This window comes from Sarcophilus harrisii, chromosome 2 (genome assembly GCF_902635505.1).
Source record: "Sarcophilus harrisii chromosome 2, mSarHar1.11, whole genome shotgun sequence".
In the NCBI taxonomy this organism is placed as follows: Eukaryota; Metazoa; Chordata; class Mammalia; order Dasyuromorphia; family Dasyuridae; genus Sarcophilus; species Sarcophilus harrisii.
This window is the reverse complement of record NC_045427.1, coordinates 349,915,494-349,937,619: the sequence shown is the minus strand read 5'-3', so window position 1 is coordinate 349,937,619 and position 22,126 is coordinate 349,915,494. Positions and strand designations below refer to the sequence as shown.

At 32.5% G+C, this 22,126-nt stretch overlaps 1 protein-coding gene across 3 annotated transcripts in view; it reads left to right on the top strand.

Annotated features, from left to right (window-relative positions):
* Window positions 1-22,126, top strand: part of MEIKIN (meiotic kinetochore factor) — a 116,268-nt gene that overhangs the window by 14,325 nt on the left and 79,817 nt on the right. For all 3 annotated transcript variants that reach the window (XR_004232073.1, XM_031953091.1, XM_031953090.1), the window contains exons 4-7: window positions 3,516-3,573; window positions 4,559-4,693; window positions 6,192-6,311; window positions 18,057-18,115. Coding sequence is in view for 2 of the 3 variants with exons in the window: in XM_031953091.1 (XP_031808951.1) it covers window positions 3,516-3,573; window positions 4,559-4,693; window positions 6,192-6,311; window positions 18,057-18,115 (372 nt within the window). In the remaining variant the exon portion in view is untranslated. The remainder of the gene's footprint in view (window positions 1-3,515; window positions 3,574-4,558; window positions 4,694-6,191; window positions 6,312-18,056; window positions 18,116-22,126) is intronic.

Below are 22,126 nucleotides of genomic sequence, written 5' to 3'. Positions count from 1 at the left end.
GCTCTGAATGTTTTTTAAATTTCCTTCCATCAAATTTATATGTACTTTTTTTCAACTTCTGCTTTCTGCTGCTCTGCTGTCTAGAGCCAAAGTGATAGTCCTTCATATCTCCTTTAAATCTTTTCTTTTCTATAACCTCACTTCCTTTAACTGATCCTCATATGACATGTACTTCACCACCCCAGGTCCTCTTCCTCTAGATACTCTCCAGTTTATCAATATCCTTCTAAATTGTGACACCAGCTGTGATCTATGTCTCGAAACTGTCTTTTTTAATATAACCCTTTACCATATTAGAATTTTTGGCTGCAATATCATATCACTGACTCATATTAAGTTTCCAATTCATTAAAATCTTCAGGTCTTTTTCAGACAACTGCTTTCTAATCATGCTCTTAATGCTTTCTAATTGTGATGATGCTATTTTGAACCCAACTGTAAGATTTCACAATATTTTTGTACTGGATTTCATCTTAATAGAGTCATCCTAGTGATCTACTCTGTCAGGCTAGATTCTTTTTTTCATTCTGACTTTAATCAGTAGGTTGGTTTTCCCATTTAGTTTTAAATTACCTGCAAATTTAATGAGAAGACCATAATGATAAACTCATCCAAGTCATTTATCCAAAATGTTAAATATTACTGGGCCAAGTTGATTTCCCTGGGACATTAATACACCTCCTACTAAATTGCTATGGGACCATGAAATTACTCTGAATTTAATCAATCAGCCAGTTTCTAATCCAAATAGTTGTATTCAATCAGTCAACAGAAACGTATTAAATCTTTTACTTACTAAGCAGGTTTTATACTAGGTGCTAGGGATAAAAAATATAATTAATCACAATAAAAGAGTATTAAGCTCCTACTATGTGCCAGGCACTGTATTAAATGATAAAAATACCAAAAAAAAAAAAAAAAAAAAAAAGCAAAAGACAGGCTCCTACCCTCAATGAGCTTACAATCTAATAAAGAAGAAACTATGCAAATTAATCTATACCAAGTAAGCTATAATCAAGATAAGTAGAAAACAATTAACAAAGGAAAGGCACTGGAATTAAGAGGGGTTGGGAAAGGCTTCAGTAAAAGAAGAGATTTTAATTGAGACTTAAAGGAAGCTAGGGAAGATAGCAGGCAGAGAGAAACAGTCCCTATTAGCAGAGAACTTACATTCTTAGAAAGTGATAACAGGAATATATGTGGGTGTGTGTAGATATATACACGTGTGTATTTACACAGAATAACCATAAAGAGAATAAATCTAGTTGGCATTTTTCCACAGGCTTTTCTTTTAAAAGATCAGTATGACATATTTTGTTAAAAATCTGGGTAAACTATCACATTCTCCTGATCAACCAGTTTAAAAATCTTGTCACAGAAGGAATTAATATTGGTCTGAAATGACCTGACTTTGTTGGAATTATCTTTTTTGCTAGATGTTTTCTAATCATCTTTTTAAGAATCTATAAAGTCAAGCTCACCAGCCTACAATTCATTCTTGTTCTTGTTCAGTTGTGCTTTGGACCCAACGAACCATAGCATTCCAGGCCCTTCTATCCTCTACTATATCTTGAAGTTTGTGCAAGTTCATGTTTATTACTTCCATGACAGAATCCATCTCATCCTTTGCTGTTCTCTTCTCCCTTGGCCTTTAATCTTTCTCCAAATCAAGATCTTTTCCAGTGAGTCATGTCTTCTCATTATATGGCCAAAGCATTTAAATTTCAGCTTTAGCATTTGACCTTCCAGTGAATAGTCAATTAATTTCTTTAAGTATTGATTGATTTTTATCTCCATGTTGTTCAAGGGACTCTCAAAAGTCTTTTCTAGCAAAATTCAAAACTATCCATCCTGTAGTTACTTGGTTTTCCTTATAGTCCAATTTATAACTGTATATCGTTACTGAGAAGGAAAAAACCATAGTTTTGACTCTTATGGAGCTTTGTTGGCAAAGTGATCTCTTTTTTTCAGTATACTGTACAGCTTGGCCATAGTTTTCCTTCCAAGGTGCAAATATCTTTTAATTTGGGGTTGTAATCAGTACAGTGATCTTTTACCTAAGAATATAAAATCTGACACTGCTTCCTTTAATTCTCTTTCTGTTTGCCAGAAATGATGAGACCAGATATCAAGATTTTAATTTGTTTTTGTTTTTGGGATTTTATATATATATATAAAGCTTCAGGCCAGCTTTTATACTCTCCTTTCACTCTCATTAAGAGGCTTCTTAATTCTTCTTCACTTTCAACTGTTTTCTTTTTTCTTTTAAAAATCAGGATGTTGCTCCTCTTCAGTTCTGAAGTACCTCTCCCATTTTCCAGATCCTTTTGTATTGCAATTTATAGTGTCTTTGCTACCCAAGAATATAATTATTTAAGGACGGTTATATCTTGAATTCATCAAAACCAATTAGATGCTCTTGTTGATCTCTTTATTTATCTGGGGTTTCTCCTTCCTGTTAGCTATTTTTGTTCTGTCATTTCCAAAGCAAGGGTCATTCTTTTTGATAGAAAATAAAAAGTGTGCAGGTCTGCCTTGTCTCTGCTATCAGTGATCATCGCAGTCCCTCCCTTAACCCCTTTATCCTTGGCACCCATATAGTCCCATCAGTATCTTCAAACAGTTGCTGTTTTTCTCCTCATTGGAATTGTTTCTTGGTGTCTCATGTGTTTTCCTTCTTTATTGTAGCTACTCTCTTCAGCATCTACTTTGATAGAATTACATAGGCAGTTTTTTTCCTCATTCTTTTTTAGTTTAAAGAACATTTGATTAAAGGCATTAAAGTAGTTTAATGAAATTTAACACAGCAGCTAACATGTAGATGAAGTTTAAAAACATTTTACTTTATTTCAGCTAAACCTCCTAATAAAATTCTTATTTTGACAAGGAAACCAAGGCCTGGAGAAGCTAACTCAGTTATCCAGCTAATAAATATCTGAGGTCTTCCTGATTGCAGGTTGTATCCATTAAGACATAGTACCTTCCATGACAGTTTATGCATATCTTAGCTTTTGTTAGAAATTATATTGGAAAAATCCCATTGTTTATAGACTTCAGGGGTTAATTAGGAAAAAAATTGACCAGATCTTTTTTCAATATGAGTTACAGATGATTCTGCATTTAAGAGGCAAGATGACATAGTAAATGGTGTATGGAACATGAGTCAGACCTTTATTGAAAATTCTGGCTTTGGTATTTAGTAGTTGAAAAACTTTGAACAACTCACATTTAGCTTTTTTTTTCCCAGTCTTAGTTTCTTCATATGTAATTCTTTTTAAGGATGTAATAATCTCTTAACCTCAAAGTTGTAATGAAGTTCATAAGAAAAAATGTATGTAAAAAACTTAACAAGTATTAAAGATTTAATGTGTTATTATTTATGCTCACAAGTAAGAAATTGATTCTATCTAATATGCTACATTGAATAAAGGTGCATTTGTTGCCTTTTGTTCTCAAAAGAAACATTTAATGATTTTAGTTGACAGTATCATTTCTATAATTCTTATTCCACGTAGGAATCAATGACTGATCTCCAAAGTGAAAGTAATCCAGTTAACACTCAAATAAGTTCATGTAAGTTTGATTCTTCATATTTTATTAACTTTTTTGGGGATATTTTTTGTATTTTCTCAATATTACCCCTTCTCCTATCCCCCTAAACACAACCTTCTCTTCTAACAAAGAACAGTTAATTAGGGCAAACTGATATATTGACCAAACAAGGTATCCCAAAAGGCTTAAGAGTTTTAAGATTAAAACTGTAACAGCTTATATTTCATTCCATACTTATTGACCACTACTTCTCTGTCAGAGATACCGGAGATGTTTTTCATTAACAGCCTCTTGGAATCAAATTTGGTCATTGAATTGATCTGAGTTCTAATAGTTTTTAGGGATATTTTCCTTTACATCATCATGGTCATTTTGTAATATTATTTTCTTCTAGTTACTTTGCTTTGTATCAGTTTGTACTAATCTTTCAAGTTTCTATGAATTTTTCCTATTTCCTGTTTCTTATGGCATAATTATGTTCCATATACATTTATATCATATTTTGTTCAGCCATTTCCCAATTAATAAATACCCACTTTTGCACTAAAAGTAATGTAATTTATAGAGTTACAGATCAGGAGCTAGGAGGAAAAGAGTACTTTTGTATCATTTTGAAATAGTAGTTTATCTCACTTGCATTTTCATTCTCAAAAGTAAAATTCCATTAATAATACTAAATTGGTTGCATGGCTCTAAAAGGTGACTAATGTATATTAGTATAAATAATTATTATTCTGTGACAAATGCTACAATTTTGGAACTCTCATAAGAGCAAGTGAGCCATTTTACTTAATGAATACATAATTTTCAGGTATAATCTACTAGTTTCAAAATAATTTCCTTCTGTCCTCAGAAGCAGTATACCTTACTCTAGCCCAGCTCCTTTCCTCAGACTTGGTCCATGTTCACTGAATACCTAATCTTGTAAACATGGCTACTTTTAACATATTTTTAGGTCTTAAAATGTGAGTTTCCTTTTACATGATCCTTTTTATTTGTTATACAGGTATAACTTCATCAAGTGATATTTCTCTGTCTCTTCTAAGATCTGATATGGATTTTTGTTTAGAAACCACCAGCTTTGAAGATAGTTTAAGTAGTCTTTCATCACCTGAAATATTCAGGGGAGGAGAGTTTTCAGGTGAGAAGGGAATGTGAGATAAATTTGGTTTAACATTGGATTGTACTCATTAATGTAAAGGATGTTATATGCCACACTGATGAAGTTGATATTTTATACTAGAGGCAGCAAGGAATTATTGAATACTTTTGGACACAGGTATGACAGACCTGTGTCTTAAGATTATCTTGGCCTTTGTGTAGAGGATGGATTGGAAAAGATAGAAATTGAGGCCAGAGCATTAGAAATGCATTATTAAAGATGAGAAATAAGGGGGGCTTTTACAAGGGAAGTAACTGTATAAACAGGGGAGAAGGATAAAGATAATGCATGTTATAAAAGTAGATTCAATAAAACACAGCAACTGCTCAGATGTGGGGATAAGACAAAGATGATACACTAAGGTTTAATAATGGATGACTGAGAAGATGGTAGATCTCGAACAGAATAGGAAAATTTAGGGATTCGGTTTTAGGAGAAAAGATGAGCCTTTGTGGTTCCAGTGACTCTCACTGGAAAATCCTCCAATTACAGATGTAACCCATTTGTGTCTGTTTTATAAGCTAGGACCATCATCTTATCATACTATTATAACTTTGAATCTATATGATCCAATAATTCAAACTGATCCTGAGAAGGGGGTAAGAATACTCTTTTTACTACTCTTGCCAAATGTTTCCTTTGAGGGTTATTCTATTCAAATCTGTCTTCCTGTCCACATCTAGGTGCCCATCCTTCAGAACACTTCCCAGTTGTTCTCAAAGATTTCAGTACATGGCTTATGGTACTCATTTATTTAAATTATTTAACTAACTGTAAACCTGAAGCCAAAATGATTTGAGAAGACTTTGTAAGATCTAAGAAAAACTGAAGGATTTTTTTTCTTCAGTGAGTTCAGGACTTATAAACTAATGAGGGTAGTATGGCCTACAACCCCTAACTCTCCACACTCACACCTGTCCCCACATCTGTAAAGTCCGGGGTAGCTCCTTGGAGGCCTCAGGAACAGCCAGAGGCAAGATAAGTAAAAGTCCTTGGTCTTCAGGGAGAGAAGTGAAGGAGACAGACAAACTGCCACAAGCTCACCACCAACCTCCCTCCTTCTGGTCCTGCTGCAAAGTGAAGTTCTCTCCCCTCTCTCACCTCACCCCCTAATCCTTACCTAAGATTATCTGTATACACCAAACATCCAGCCAGCAGAAAAATGAGAAGGGTCATTTTTCCAGACATATGCTAATAGAATCATTGGCCAATAGATAATTAGCCTTAAGTGCTCAGTTGTCTGATTCAAGCACACTTTTTAAGAGTTTCAGTCCTTTACACACACCCAAACCCACACACACCCTCTTCACTTGCATTTGTATGGGGTACTCTTATAATATAGACATATTGTTCTGGGATAGAATCTTGTTAATTGTAGGAGAAGGTATAAAATTAGAATATCAGAAAATGTGGGGAAGAATTCTTATTATATGTTTGAAGTTCTTTGCAAGTTTTTTTGTTTTTTTGGTTTTTTTAGATATTAATGATTCTACTACTGAAGACTATCTAAAATACAAGAATTCTACTTTTCTGGATGCCAGCAGAGCAGTAGCTATAGAGAATATGCAGCAATTTTCACATCTTTCAGCAATTTTAGGTAATTTTAAGTAAAATAATGTGTTGCAGTGGAATAAAGATACCAAGTAATTACAGACAGACAACTATTTATTTAGTAATACATGTAGTTGCATAAACAAATGTGATGTAGGACTTTTGGTAGCCAAAGATATTGACCATTAGTTTCTACATAATTAACATATAGTTTGCAGGGAGTATAAAACAGGAAAAGTAGATTGTAGAGGTTGAGACACCACCACATTAGGTTTCTTATTGGGGTAGAAATTGGGAGACCTTGAGGTAAGAGAGGGGCAAATTTGTGGTATTCCTTAAATTAGGTGACAGTTTTGGGGGATGGGGGTGAGTTCTCCAAAATCAAGTGACTTACAAGTAGCTGAAACTTAGCTTCACAGAATGGTAGCTAAAAGCAAAATAGAATCACTAGTGCTATTTTTAATGTAACATTACTCCTTTTATCCTAGGCTTTTCAATGCCCAGAGTCACTTACTTAAATGCTTTTATTTGAGAGGCCTAAAAGGGGTGGGGTGAGAGGCACAAAGAGTATAAACAGAGCCATAATCGCATATATAAATATATATATATATATATATATATATATATATATATATATATATATATATACACACATATATATATATATATATATATATATATATATATATATATATATATTATATATATTATATAATCTCCTAAGGAGGCCAACCTTGTTAAATAGACTATAGTTTGATTTAATACAAACTACTTAGAGGGCTCACTGTACTGATTTGAAAGGAGAGATTTACATGCCACTAAAGTAACCAAGAAAACTAAATGCCACTAAAGTAACCAAGAAAACTAAATGCCACTAAAGTAACCAAGAAAACTAAATGCCACTAAAGTAACCAAGAAAACTAAGTGAACATAAATACCATGAAACAAAAAGTCACAACAATACAATCAATCACAGCATTGTTGAGAAGAACCAAGGCAATCACAGATGCATCATCTGTTGCTATATACAATTTTCTCTTGGTTCTGCTCACTTCACTTAGCATCAGATCATGTAAGTCTTTTCAGGCTTTTCTGAAATCATACTGCTGATCATTTCTTATAAAACTATAATATTCCATGATATGAATATACCATAACTTATTCAACTATTCCCCAACTGATGGGTATCCATTCAGAGCTATTACAGACATTTTTGCGCATGTGGCTTCTCCTCTCCTTTTATCTCTTTGGGATACAAATCCAGTAGTAATACTGCTGGATCAAAGGTTACATAATTTTATTGCCCTTTGGGCATAGGATACCTTGTTTCTGACACATACTCAAGACCTATATATTACATTCTATATATTGGAAACCAATCACATATACATACATGCATACATACCCTGGTTCTTAGAGAAAATAGTCTTCTTGCTTTCTCAAAATTTCCTGCTCTGTTTAATTAGAGAACTTTTACAAAATTTTCTTGTTATGCACCATATCAAATTGAAATAATGAGACACCACAAAGACCTGTTGTTTTTTGTCTTTCGTGCCCAAAGAGTACCAAAATGGTATCAAGATGTTTAGGTCACTACAGTGTCTGATCATATCAATACAAACTCGAAAGGCTCTACCACAGATCTGGCACAAATAATCTGTATAACTATTTGGAGAAAGATAGATAAATTTGCACATCTTGCACGTCTTTTGAACTACTACAAATTAGTGCCTTCTTTGATGCAAGCACATCATGCTGGAAAATCCTGTGCCATTGTCTTCCATGTCTCACAATAGACTCCAAAATTCTTGAGAGTAACTTTTTCTTGCTTCTTTTTACCATCATGTAAGTGCCTGCCTTGTGTGAGTTCCTGTAAAATAATCTTTTCAGGCAAACCTATATTTGATATTCAAATAATATCAATATAGTCAGCCCACCAGAGTTGTGCTCTCTGCCATAGAGTTTGTGCTTAATAGTCCAGCTTCAGAAAGTACCTCAGTGTCCACCACCTTATCTTGCCATATGCTTTTCAGAATTTTTAGATAATTCAAATGGAAACAGTTTAATTTTCTGGCATGGTGTTGGTAGAGTGCCTGGGTTTCACAGGCATACATCAATGAGGTCAGCATAGCTGTAGATCTTCAATTTGATAGACATATTTTACTCTCCCACACATTCTTTTGGAGCCTCCCATATACTGAACTAGCTCTGGCAATGAATGCATCAACCTTTGCCATATGTAGATCACTGTAAAGTATGCTGCCAAAGTAAGTGAACTTATCCACAGGATTCAGAACTTCTTTCATTTACTGTTTCTGATGGTTCTATATGTAGTTGGGGTGGTACTGACTGGTAGAGAATTTTTGTTTTTTTTCTTAGGCCAAAATTAGCACAAGTGGCAGAGAATCAATCAGTACTCTGTTATATCTAAGCCTCAGGAGCTACATTGAATGCACAATTATCTGTGAATTGAATGCACAGATAATTATCTGTGAACAAAAAAAAAAAAAAGCACACACCGACTCTTTCTCCATTTTGGTCTTAACTTGTAGCTCTTACAGGTTTTAAATAATTTACCATCAATGTGGTAGCTGACTTCAGTGCCATTTTTGTCTTTATTAAAAGCATCTGATAGTGCTTAAACATCATGCTAAAAAGCATGGAAGGAAATACCCAGTTCTGTTTGCTTCTATTGGTGCCTGGGAAAGCATTGTTCATTATTCCGAATCCATGCAAGAATACCATCATGGAACTAAATTAGTACAATACTGTTGAGCTTCTAGAGGCAACCATATTTTGCCAGGATCTTTCATAGGCTCTTAGCTGGAAGCTCATCTAAAGAGAGATTTATTTTTCATCTGAGGCAAATAGTCAGTGGTTTTTTCAACATTTGGTCAATAACAGTCTATTGAAAACATTATTGAAGTACTCAGCTCATTTTCCCAGGATCATGTCCTTTAACCCTCTTCAGTGTGACTACATCAGTATTGAGTATTTGAGATGCATCAAAGATCTTTGGCCTATAAATAGCAGTCAGGGCACCATAAAAATACTTTGGATTGTAACTGTCAGCATAAAACTGAGTTTCATTGGCTTTCTTCCTGAGCCAAGCATTCTACATCTCTCTAAACTTTGCTTGTATTTTTCTTTTGATGGACTTAAATACTGCCTTTTAAGAAACAAACAAACTGTCCTTCTGGTAGATCCTATAGAGTTCTTGCTTTTCATTTAGTAGCTTTATTTTCATCAAACCAATATTGATTTTCACGAGTGTTCTGACTTATATAGTGTACAGCACTGCATTTACTCAGCTATCTCAAAGTTGCCCGTTCTTTTTCTGCTCCAGTGTGTTGACATGGCTTTCTCTCCAATAAACTGTTTTCGCACACAGAAGCACTTTAATCTGTTGACATTAATTCTTCTGACATTTGCCATGCCTTGATGCCACCACTTTCATAGAATGTCAGTATTTAGCTTAGAGATGATAAATCTATGATCAATCCAGTATTCTGTGCTCCAAATTGCTTTTGTCACTCTTACATTCTGTCTCTCTTTTCCTTACAATGATACAATTTGTTAAATGCAAATGTTTGCTATGAAGGTATATCCATGAAGTTTTGTTGAATTGTTCTCAACTGAGAATAGCAGAATGGATTAAAAAACAGAATCCTACAATGGGTTATTTATAAGAAACACATTTGAAAAAGAGATACAGAGTAAGGATAAAAGGCTGGAGTAGAATTTATTATGCTTCAGCTGAAGAAAAAAAAAAAAGCAGGGATAACAATTCCAATTTCAAATAAAGCAAAAGTAAAAATAAATCTAATTAAGAATAAGAAAGGAAACTACATCTTGTTATAAAGAGTATCCTAGACAATGAATTAGTATTTATGATAAATGTATATGCACAAAGTGGTAAAGCATCCAAATTCTTAGAGAAGTTAAGCCAATTACAGTAATCGTAGACAACAAAACTATATTAGTGGGGGACCGCAATCTCCCCCTCTTAGAATTAGACAAATCTAGCCACAAAATAAACAAGAAACTAGGAAGATTAAAAGAATCCTAGAAAATTAAATATGATAGACATTTGGAGAAAATTGAATAGGGACAGAAAGTAATACATCTTTTTCTCTGTAGAACATAGGACTACATGAAAATTGAACATATATTGGGCCATAAAAACCTCAAATGCATAAAAGCAGAAATAATAAATGTTTCCTTTTCAGATCACAATGCAATCAAAATTATGTTCAATAAGGGCTAGAGAAAAATAGACTAAAAACCAAGTGTAAAATAAACTAATTCCAAAGAATGAGTGGATCAAGCAATAAATCATAGAAATAATTGATAAATTCATGCAAGAGAATGACAATAATGAGACAACATATCAAAACCTATGACATGCATCCAAAACAGTTCTTAGGGGATATTTTATATCTCTAAGTAGTTAGATAAATAAAATAAAGAGGAGATTAACGAAATGGGCATGCAATTTAAAAAGCCAGAAAAAAAAACAAATTTAACCATCCTAATTAAATGCCAAATTAGACATTCTAATTGAGATTAATTAAAGGAGAGATTAATAAAATTGAAACTAAGAAAACCATTGAAATAATTTCATAAAACTAAGAGTTGGTTTTAAGAAAAACAAAATAGATAAACCTTTGGTTAATTTGATTAGGAAAAAAAAGAAACAAATTACTAGCATCAAAAAATTAAAGAGAACTTAGCACCAGTGAAAAGGCAATTAGGGCAATAATTAGGAGCTATTTTGCCCAACTATATGCCAGCAAATCTGATAATTTAATGAAAATGGTATTTTAAAATATATAAATTGCCCAGATTAACAGAAGAGGAAGTAAATTACTTAACTAGCACCATTTAGAAAAATAAATTGAACAAGCCATTAATGAACTCTCTAAGAAAAAAATCTCCAGGGCGGATAGATTTCCAAGTGAATTCTATTAAACATTTAAAGAACAATTAATTCCAATGTTATGTATGGAGAAATAGGTAAAGGAGTTCTGCTAAATTCCTTCTGTCACACAAATATGGTACTGATATCAGGAAGAGCCCAAACAGAGAAAATTACAGACCAGTCTCACTAATGAATATTGACACAAACAGTTTAAATGAAATATTAGCAAAATGATTACAACTTATCAGCAAGATGATACACTATGACAAGTGGGATTTAAACCAGGAATGCAAGGCTGTTTCAACGTCAGAAAAACTTGCCATAATTTGACCATATCAATCACAAAACTAATAGAAATAGTATGATAATTTCAATGATGCAGAAAAAGCTTTTGACAAAATACATCACCCATTCCTATTAAAAATACCAGAGAGCATAGAAATAAAAGGAGTTTTTAAAATAGCAAGCAGCATCTATCTAAAGCCATCAGTAGGCATTATTTTTTTTAATAGCTTTTTATTGACAACATATGCATGGGTAATTTTTTTACAACATTGTCCTTTGCACTCACTTCTGTTCCGACTTTTCCCTTCCCTCCCTCTACCCCCTCCCCTCGATGGCAGGCAGTCTTATATATGTTAAATATGTTAAAGTATATCCTAGATACAATATATGTGTGCAGATCCCTACAGTTCTCTTGTTGCACAAGAAAAATTGTATTCAGAAGTAAAAATAACCTGGGAAGAAAAACAAAAATGCAAATAGTCCACCTTCATTTCCCAATGTTCCTTCTCTGGGTGTAGCTGGTTCTGTCCATCATTGATTAATTGGAATTGAATTATATCTTCTCTTTGTCGAAGATGTATAAGAATACATCCTCATACAGTATTGTTGAAGTGTATAATGATCTCCTGGTTCTGCTCATTTCACTCAGCATCAGTTCATGTAAGTCTCTCCAAGCCTCTCTGTATTCATCCTGCTGGTCATTTCTTACAGAACAATAATATTCCATAAACATTCATATACCACAATTTACCCAACCATTCTCCAATTGATGGGCATCCAAGCAGGCATTATTTGTAATGGAGAGAAGTTGGATGCAACCCCAGTAAGATTAGGGGTGAAAGATGCTCATTATCACCACTATTATTCAAAGTTATACTAGAAATTTTGGCTTTAATAAAAAAAAAAGTTAAAGGAATTAGAATAGGTAATGAAATAAAACTCTTTGCAGATAATATGATGATATACTTAGATTCCTAGAGAATCCTCCAAAAACTATGTGAAACAATTAACAACTTTAGCAAAATTGCAGGATATAAAACAAATCCACACAAATCATCAGCATTTCTATATATTATTGACAAAGCCTACCAAGAAAAGATAGAGAAAATCCATTTAAAATAACTACACAAAATGCAATATTTGGGTATCTACCTATTAAGACAAACCCAGAAACTGTATGACCACAGTTACAAAACACTTCTCACACAAATAAAGTCAGATCTAAACAATTGGAAAAATATCAACTGCTCATGGTAGGCTGAGCCATAGAGAGAACATTATGAAATGCAAAATTAATAACTTTTATTACATTAAATTAAAGAGTTTCTGCACAAATAAAACCAACACAAACAAGATTTCCCAGTACAAAGCTTTTCATCTTTCACGTCTACCCTATTTCATGTTTTCCATAGGTGTGTGCACATTCTATATACCAATGATAAGTGGAATCATCTTTGCCAAAGTTTTTGTATATGCTTTTGTGTTTTGACCACAGGCCCACTTGCCATGGTAAGCAAATGGGGTTAGGTAAAGTAGAACATTTTAGGGTATCCTTTCTGGCCCTAGGAGGTGAACAGTGTTGTCCTTAAGAAGGTTGTCAGACATCCAGGGGGCAACTGAATCCCACTGCTACTTCAGTCCAGTTAAAAGCCAATCCTATGTACTGACTGTATGGCTGTAGCTCCCAATGTATCTATACCTGCTGCTTTGTCACTAGCCCATCACTACTGGACTTTGAGGTAGGTAAAATAGATTGGAAAATAATAAGTAGTAAGATTATTATACTGATATAATTGAAAAAAATTATTGTAATTATAAAAACAATTGAATAATGAAATAATGAAAGAATAAAATAGTATGTACTTGTATGGTACTTCACTTGTTTGTAAATTGAATTTAAGTGAGTCAAAACTGTGTGAAGCCAATAGCCTCATTCTCTTCCAAAGTCATTGGTATCTTATGGGAGAAAAAAATCAAAATGACTAGTAATAGCTCTGGAAACAATAGATGATCTTAATATCTTCACTGTCTGACTAAGCTCTAAGCACTTCTCAGCACTTGTTTCTGCCACTTTTATGGCGCATTCAAACAAAATGTTCACAGCTGCCTGTTTCGACAGAGGAGTCTGCACATGTGATAGACTCTCCACTAACTTACCAACTGGTTTGAGGCCCTCAACCTGTTTTAACCTGTCAAGAAGGTTTTACCAGGATGTGGCCACTGTGCTTACAACAGCTTATTGGAGCTACAAATGAAAGCTGGTTAGCAGGTAGATACTAAAGGTGGAAAGCAGTCCTTACTCTAGTGGTGTTAGTATTCCCTGAATATATTGTACACCCCTTCAATCCTATAAATGACTATATAATAACTCATTTACATAGTCACTTAGGAAATGGCATTAACTACACATTCAGATTTAAAACTGACCAGTCTTTAAATCAGGGAGCAATTTAAAAGCAAATAAAATTTAATTTGGAAGACTTTTGTGTTATTAATTATATTTTCTTCTATGAATGTTATAAGAACTTAATTGTTTAGGTAAACTAGAGACAAAGTCATCAAAATGGACTAGAATAGATCATATATAGGTGATATATATATATATATATATATATATATATATATATATACATACACATACATATATTCCTGTCCTTAGGAAATAATTCTGTATCATTGTACCCTCCATGGTGTCCAGGGAACTCAGCTTATGAAGGAGAAAACCAATCTCCTTCATTTTATGATTTATATTTTATTACTATATATATTATTATATATGCTATATATCTATATATATAATTATATATACTGTATATACTATAATATATGTGCATTTATATTTATATATATTTATGTATATATATAGTATAGTATATAGAGGTCATATTTACATATATATATATATACTATATACTATATATCATAAATATATATAGTAAATTCTTATACTCACAGGGCTATAAAACTGTATTCCCTTTTATCAACTGTCTCACTACTGGGTCTGTATTCCAAAGAGATCATAAAAGGGGAAAAGACCCACATATGTAAAAATGTTTGTAGCAGTCCTTTTTGAAAGGGCAAAGAATTGGAAAATGAGTAGATGACCATCAGTAGGGGAATGACTGAGTGAGTTATGGTATATGAGTATAAAGGAATATTATTGTTCTATAAAATTTTTTTATTTATTTTAGAAAAACCTAGACTTTATTTCAGAAAAACCTAGACTTAGATAAATTGGTGCTTAGTGAAGTGAGCCAAGAACCAAGAAAACATTGTACACAGTAACGGCAAACTTGTGCAATGATCAACTATGATAGACTTCGAGGCAATTCCAGTAAACTTTCAATGGAAGCCTGCATCAAGAGAGAGAATTCTGGAATCTGCAAATCAAAGCATACTATTTTCACCTTTTTTGTTTTGTTTTCTTTTTCAAAAAAAATTTTTTTACCACATTCAGCTTAAAAGAAGTTATTTTTCTAATAGTATTTTGATACAGATTTCATAGTATGAGGGGAAAAAAATTTAGAAACAATAACAATGTACAATATCATTAATTTAAAACAAAACTTATTACCAGTCAGTTGACATTAATTCAATTGAATGCATTTTCAAATTACATATAAATTAATTTGATCTCTTTTGGCATTTTTATTGATTATGTAGGGTTCAAAATTGCCCAATCTAACAATAAAGGAAATTGAGGCAGAGCTCCAGACTAATAGACCTTCATTAAAAGGCCCATGGGCCTTTCTAATGAAATGGGCCTCAGATTTTTCTCATGATCTGACATGCCCACTTCTCCAAATCCTTAATAGTACTTGATATCCAAGTGATAAAGAAGAGGCACGGTAGAACACAGAGCTTCATTGATTGATTGATTGATTGCCCTTGAACTTCCAGGAAGGTCTGCACAAAATACAAAATCTCATTGGTTTTCAAAGGAGTTGATGAATAGACTTTGACAGACCTATCTTGACTTTTCAATAGGTCCTCTCAAGCCCTTGAATAGACTCGCTACCTCGGCTGATGGCAAATAGGCAACAAGATGGTAAACAAGGCTACTTGTGGATCAGGTGTTTATTGCCATCTCCCTGTGTTGGGTAATAGGGACATGGATATGACAAGACACAGAAGAACAATAAGAAATCTAGAGGACTTTTCATGTCATTGAGTCACTTCTACCACACTGAACTTGATTATCATAACAAGGATAAACAAAAGTGGAGGTCCTCTGATTAGTTTCCTATAATTAAGCAAGTGAACTTAGAATCTCTAGTAGTATACTGCTCTGGGGCCTAATGTACAGAACTTATAACTACTCCTATGGAATCATATGAAACTGATAAATACTGATTGAAATAAAATGGGGGTCTAATCAATCATCTATAACAATTGTATTCAAAACCAATATAGATTACTTTTATCTACTAAAGTAAATGAAAAGCTTGGGAGAGAGAGTTTCTGGGTAATTAATTAATGATTTATTAATTAGGCTAGCCACTGATAAATTGATGGTCAGTATTTTTAGTAACCAGTCAAAACTGTTGAGATCACTGAGTAATTTAGTATCTTTGTTAAAGGAGCTGCTCCCAAAAGATGAAAATCAACTCTGATAAGTGAACAATTAATGAGGAGGTAGACATATTAATGAGGAGATGGGATAAAAGTCTTCAGAAGCTCCTACTGAGAGTGTGGCTTGATCATGAGACTCGGCTATCTCCAGCAGTCTGGACAAAAGGATCTATCCCCAAACCACTCTGGTTTTCTCCTTCATAAGCTGAGTTCCCCTGGACACCATGGAGGGTACAATGATACAGAATTATTTCCTAAGGACAGGAATATATATATATATCACCTATATATGATCTATTCTAGTTCATTTTGATGACTTTGTCTCTAGTTTACCTAAACAATTAAGTTCTTATAACATTCATAGAAGAAAATATAATTAATAACACAAAAGTCTTCCAAATTAAAAAAATTTTATTTGCTTTTAAATTGCTCCCTGATTTAAACAATCTTCTCTGTTTTAAGGCTCAAAAAGAATTAATAGGCAATTCTTAAAATTTAAACTGCAACCTGCAAATCTTTTTATTTCATTTTGAAATTTTGCTGATATACTACTTTCAAACCAGCTTTAATTCCCTTCTCTAATCAGTGAAATTACTTTCTCCCTTGTACTAAATAATAAATTTGTCACTCTCCATGGAAATAGTAGTCTAAGAAAAGGTCTAAACACTGTTCCTGTGCAATTTTCACATAATTTTATTCTAATTTTTTCTTAAGACATTCTAGAGTGGTACCTCAAAACTCATGAAAACATTTTTACATTTATAGGAACATTGAAACCACAATTTAAAAATTTTCAATTTGAGAATTTAAATTTCAGTCACAAATTTAGTCTGTAATTTGTTCATAGTGACATAAATTCCTGCAGCCTGGGGGGAAAGATTACCTTTTCAATAATCTGTATCTCTTATCTACCTCCCCAATTTAACTAGAATTAAAAATACAGAGATTGAGAGGAGGGGAAAGAGAGGAAATCAATATATTTCTGAAGACTTTGAAAGTTCCTCAAAAGTTTTCACTTTTTCGTACTTTTTCCTGAACAAATTATGCAATAGAATACTGTTGAACTGAACATAAAGAAATTATGAAAGATGATTTCAAGAAACCTGGCTAGACTTGTATGAATTAATGCAGAGTTAGCAGAACAGAATTAAGAAATTAGTTTATATAGAGACAAAACAACTTTGAAAAACTTATGAATTGTGCAAGTAGAATGATCAGTCATGGTTATAGAATACTTGTGATGAAATATACTGCTTATTTCTTGGTAGAGAATGGATTCAGGATATAGATTTTTTTTTTTTAACATAGGTAATGTGGGAGTTTGTCTTGCTTGATTATACAGGTTTATAACAGAAGTGTTGTTTGTTTTTCTTTTTTTTTTTTTTTTTAATTGGGAAAGTTAGAAGGGAAGACAAGTGTATTTTTATTGACAAAAAAAAAATTTAACTTTTTAAAAAAAATGTTGTCATTTGATATATGCCAATAAAGCAAGCAAAAAATATCAACAATAACAAAAGATACCAGAAGAATGTTTCTTTTACTTCTTTGGAAAAAAGCTTATCACAGGAAGCTTTTTTATGTGTATCCCTTTCTCTCCATTCCTGGTGCAGATACTAATCGCCTTATATCTAGACAATTGCAATTCTTCCAATTCCAGTGCTTCCTGGTTGGTCTTTTTGCTTCAAATCTCTAAATCCTTCATTTCACTACCAAACTAATATACAAGTCTGACCATGTCACTCTCCTGCTCAGTAAATTTCAGTGGATCCTCATTACCTTCAGGATCAAATAAAGGAATCTCTCTTTGGTTTTTAAAGCTCTTCCAAATATTTTCTAATCTTCTTATACTTCTTAGACTTATACTATATACTTCTTATACAGAAACTTTTTGCTTTTCATTATATCCACTGCACTTAGCAGAGTGCCTGGCACATAAATGAGTGCTTAATAAATTTTTATTAATTTATCGACTAGTACCCAGACTATTTTTGAGATTTTTTTTTTAATTTATAGATAACTCCATTTGTAAGATTTTGCCTGAAACGGAAAAAACTCCAGATATTATGATCAAGGTAAGTTCTTTTAGAACTTAGAAGACCAAAGAAGAAATTAATTATGGAAACATAGAAAACTAATTCATTACTAAAGCAGAATTTATTTAGGAAAATTATTTTTAGTTCTTTAAATTTGTGATTCACATCTTTTCTGTAGCAGTCTTTTTTTTTTTTGTACCTTTAATTTTGCATTACCTTCTTTCCATTTTTTGTACTGTATGATATGAATGCATATATTTGTAATTTTAAATGGAATAAAAAAATGAGAATTTTACAATGTTTTTTTTCATTTTATTTTAAAACAGTGTTCTATAATCCTTGCTTGACTTTAAGATAAGACAGATGATAGACTACAACAGGAGCAAAGATATCTCATTAACCTTTCAAATATTTCTAGAATACTGTGTGTATGACTACTTTCTTTTTGTCACATCCTATATTGAATTATACCTGTAACATCTCATCCCTCCTAATGTTTCCTGTCCTCGGGAAGCATGTTGTCTCTTTTATTTTTGTTTCCTTAGTGCAGAGAATAATAATGTCTTGTGAATATTAGGGCATTTAATAAATATATCTTGAATTGAATTGTTGGAAACAAGATTGTCTATGAATATTAGTAGAACTATATTGTAGAAGACCTTAAAAGAAAAATTTGGACTTTACAATTGGGAGCCATTATCACTTTAATCAGAGCAGTAAATTGTTTAAATTTTTAGGGATATTTTAGGAAGACAGTGGTGTATTAGGGAATGAAGTAGGAGAAGCAGGAAACCAGATGGCTATTTGGTAATTCAAGAGGACTTAGACTAGAATAGTAGCTATTTAAATGGAAAGGAAGAGAATCAAGCACTTTCAGAGCATAAATATTTTGGGGAAATATATTATGGTCATTATGAGTAATTTTTTACAATTAAACTATGAATTAAGTACCTCATCCTTCAAGGAGAGCAGTTTCTCTAGAAGAGAAATTTAGTCTTACAATCCCCCACCGTCTTTTTTAAATGTTAAAGTACAAAAATACTGAAATGCTTTTGTCATAAGATGACTTATTTTGAGAAATGTAAGTGAAAGTTGCACACAGAAAAAAGCCCTTATAGTTTTAAGGTAAAAAAAAAACCCAGCTTTTTACTAGGTCTTTATACAAACTGCTTCATGTAGTTTTTAAAATATACAAAATTTATCACTTTAATCAATAATTATGTAAATTATTCATTATGTAAATTCATTCAGCATCCTTCAGAAGGAAAATCATGACAAAGCAAGAAGGAATTCTGTTTTGGATATATTGAGTTTGAGATACCTACTGGGCATTCACTTGGGCAAGTTACCCTAGTTCTATTTCTTCATATGAAAAATGAGCCTTTGAATTTCCTCTTCATTTCTAAATCTAGATCTGTGATTCTATTATGTGTGAATGGAATTCAGCAGAGAGGCAAGGATTTGATTTTTAGTTCTAGGAGTCGTCTGCAGGGAGCTAGTTCAACCTATAGGAACTATGACTTCAAAATTCCAATCTACAACAAAAAAATACTGAGGCAGACTCAGAGCAGTTTCATTTTATTAAGGAAATTGCTGGTCCCTAATAATGGATGAATCCAAGACTCCTTTGTAGTCAAGGATCCCTGTACCTTAGGGGTGGGGTTTCTTTCAGCAAGTGAGCAATGCCAGAAATAGATTGAAATGGTAAAGTTCTTCAATTGGTCAATTCCAAAAGAGGGAAATGCACATGATTGGCAAGGGGAGGGAGTAGAACTTCTTGTTTGGTTAAAGGAAGGAATTTCCATGTTTGACCAAAGGAAGGAATATTTAAAGAAGATCTATCCCAAATACTTCTGTTTAGTTAGTGACTAGGCAATGGGATTCTGGGACTTTTCACAAGTATGTTATGAACATCAGGCACAAAAGAACATAGAAAATAGGGAAATTTTTTCCAGAAAGTTTTTCTGGAACATAACAGCTCTTAGAGCACATTCATAGGAGTGGGGAGTTAGTCGCATAGCAGGTCTCTAATTGCAATCTCTAATACAGATTTTGCAAGGCTAAATAAATTGCAAATCTATGTGGTATAAATCTGTCTTTATAAATCATTTAAAAGTAGCATAATCATTGATACAGAGGAGATTAATTAAACTTAATTAACCTTTTTATGTCACTTATAGAGAGTCACTAGTACCTATGAATCACAATGAACAAATTAAGTAGAGATATCAAAATTATTTTCAGAGAGCAGGTAAAACCAACAAAAACACAAAGAAAGGGGAAAGAAGAGGGTCCAAGACAAAACATTTAACAGAAACCAGTTCAGAGCAATTTTAGCTGAAAAATGAAATCAGAATCCATATTATAAGAGGCTTACAGTGGATGGGAGCTGGGGAAATAAAGGCAATGATTATAGACAACATTTTTAGGCATATACTAACAACAAAAAGTGCCATCATTCATATTTTTATACACATAGTCTCTTTTCCCCTTTTTCTGACTTTTTGGGAGTAATGTTACTGAGTAAGAGTTACAAATCATATTTTATTGATTTTTTTTGGATGAAATTCTGGGTAATTTTCTAGAATGACTGGACCATTCCATTGCCTAACCTGAAAAGCATTAGTGTGTTTCATTTTCCATTTACTTCCCAACATAAGTGATTTTCCATTTTGTAATTTTGAACAACCTGATGTCATTTGGAATTTCAGAGTTTTTTCAATTTTCTTTTTGTATGACTTTAAAAGTTTTTTCCTATGGTTGTTAACTGATTTTTCTTCTTTTGACAACTGTCTGAAATGGGTCTTGTTTTTATATACTTAAATAAATTCTATAAATATTTTGGTTTTATACATTTATCAAATAAATGTCCTACAAATATCTTGCCCATTTGAGGGCATTTGAGTTGCCTTCTAATTATATTTGCTTTTGGGAGGCAAAATATTTTCAATTTTATGGAATCAAAATTGTCTTCTTTTGTGATCTTCCTAATCCCCTGTTTCAGTCAAATATTCTTATCCTATACATAGTTTTAAAGGCATATCCTTCCCCGTTCTTCCAGTTTGTTTTTAAAACAATTCTTTATTAATATACTTTTGGACATCACAAAAATTTCCCTAGTATTCTTTTCCCACTCTCTCCCAGAGAGCCATTCCATATAACAAATCATATTTTAAAGGGAGGAAAGGAGAAGAGAAAAAATTTGACAAAGTCAATTAATAGATTGAAAAAGTCTAAATATACATGCAGTACATGCAAAAAAGAATAGACTGAGAAGTCCCTTTTCATTTGTCTTCTATGGAGTCATGCTTTTTTTTTTTAATATAGTTTTTCAGTGTGAACTTTGGAGAGTTCTTTAAATTTTTTTCTTTACTCTACTCAGTATAACATCATATAAATCTTTCCATGCTCCACTATAGCATAGATATAATACTTATCATTTCTTACAGTACAGTAATATTACATTACATTCATATACTACAACTCTCGACTAGCCATTCTCCAATCATTAGGTGTCTATTTTGTTTCCAATTTTTTGCTGCCTCTGAAAGTTATGTAATAAATATTATACATGGGAACTTTTTTCTTATCAGTGAATTCCTTGGGGTATAAATTAAATAGTGGAATTTCTGTATTGAATGCCTTATTTTATTTGAATAATTCCAAATTGCAGTAACAGACTTTTAAAAACATGATTAATTATATTGATTGTTTACTTAATGTGAAAATATCTTTGAATTCCTATTATAAAACCAATTTGGTCATGATGAATAATTTCTTGAATGAATTGCTATAGTCTGATAAGGTTTTATTTAAATTTTTTGAATCTATATTCATTAATGATATTGGTCTAAAGTATTCTGTGTTTTATCCTTCTCTAACTGTAGATATAGGAATATATTTCTTTTCTAAAAGGTATCAGCTAAAATGCTTTCTTTCTCAGTTTTTGAGATAATTTATATAATGTTGTATTAATTTTAAAGTTTGATATTCTCCTGAGTATCCATCAAGAACAAGAGTTTGATTCTTTGTTTTCCCTTTGTAGGTCCT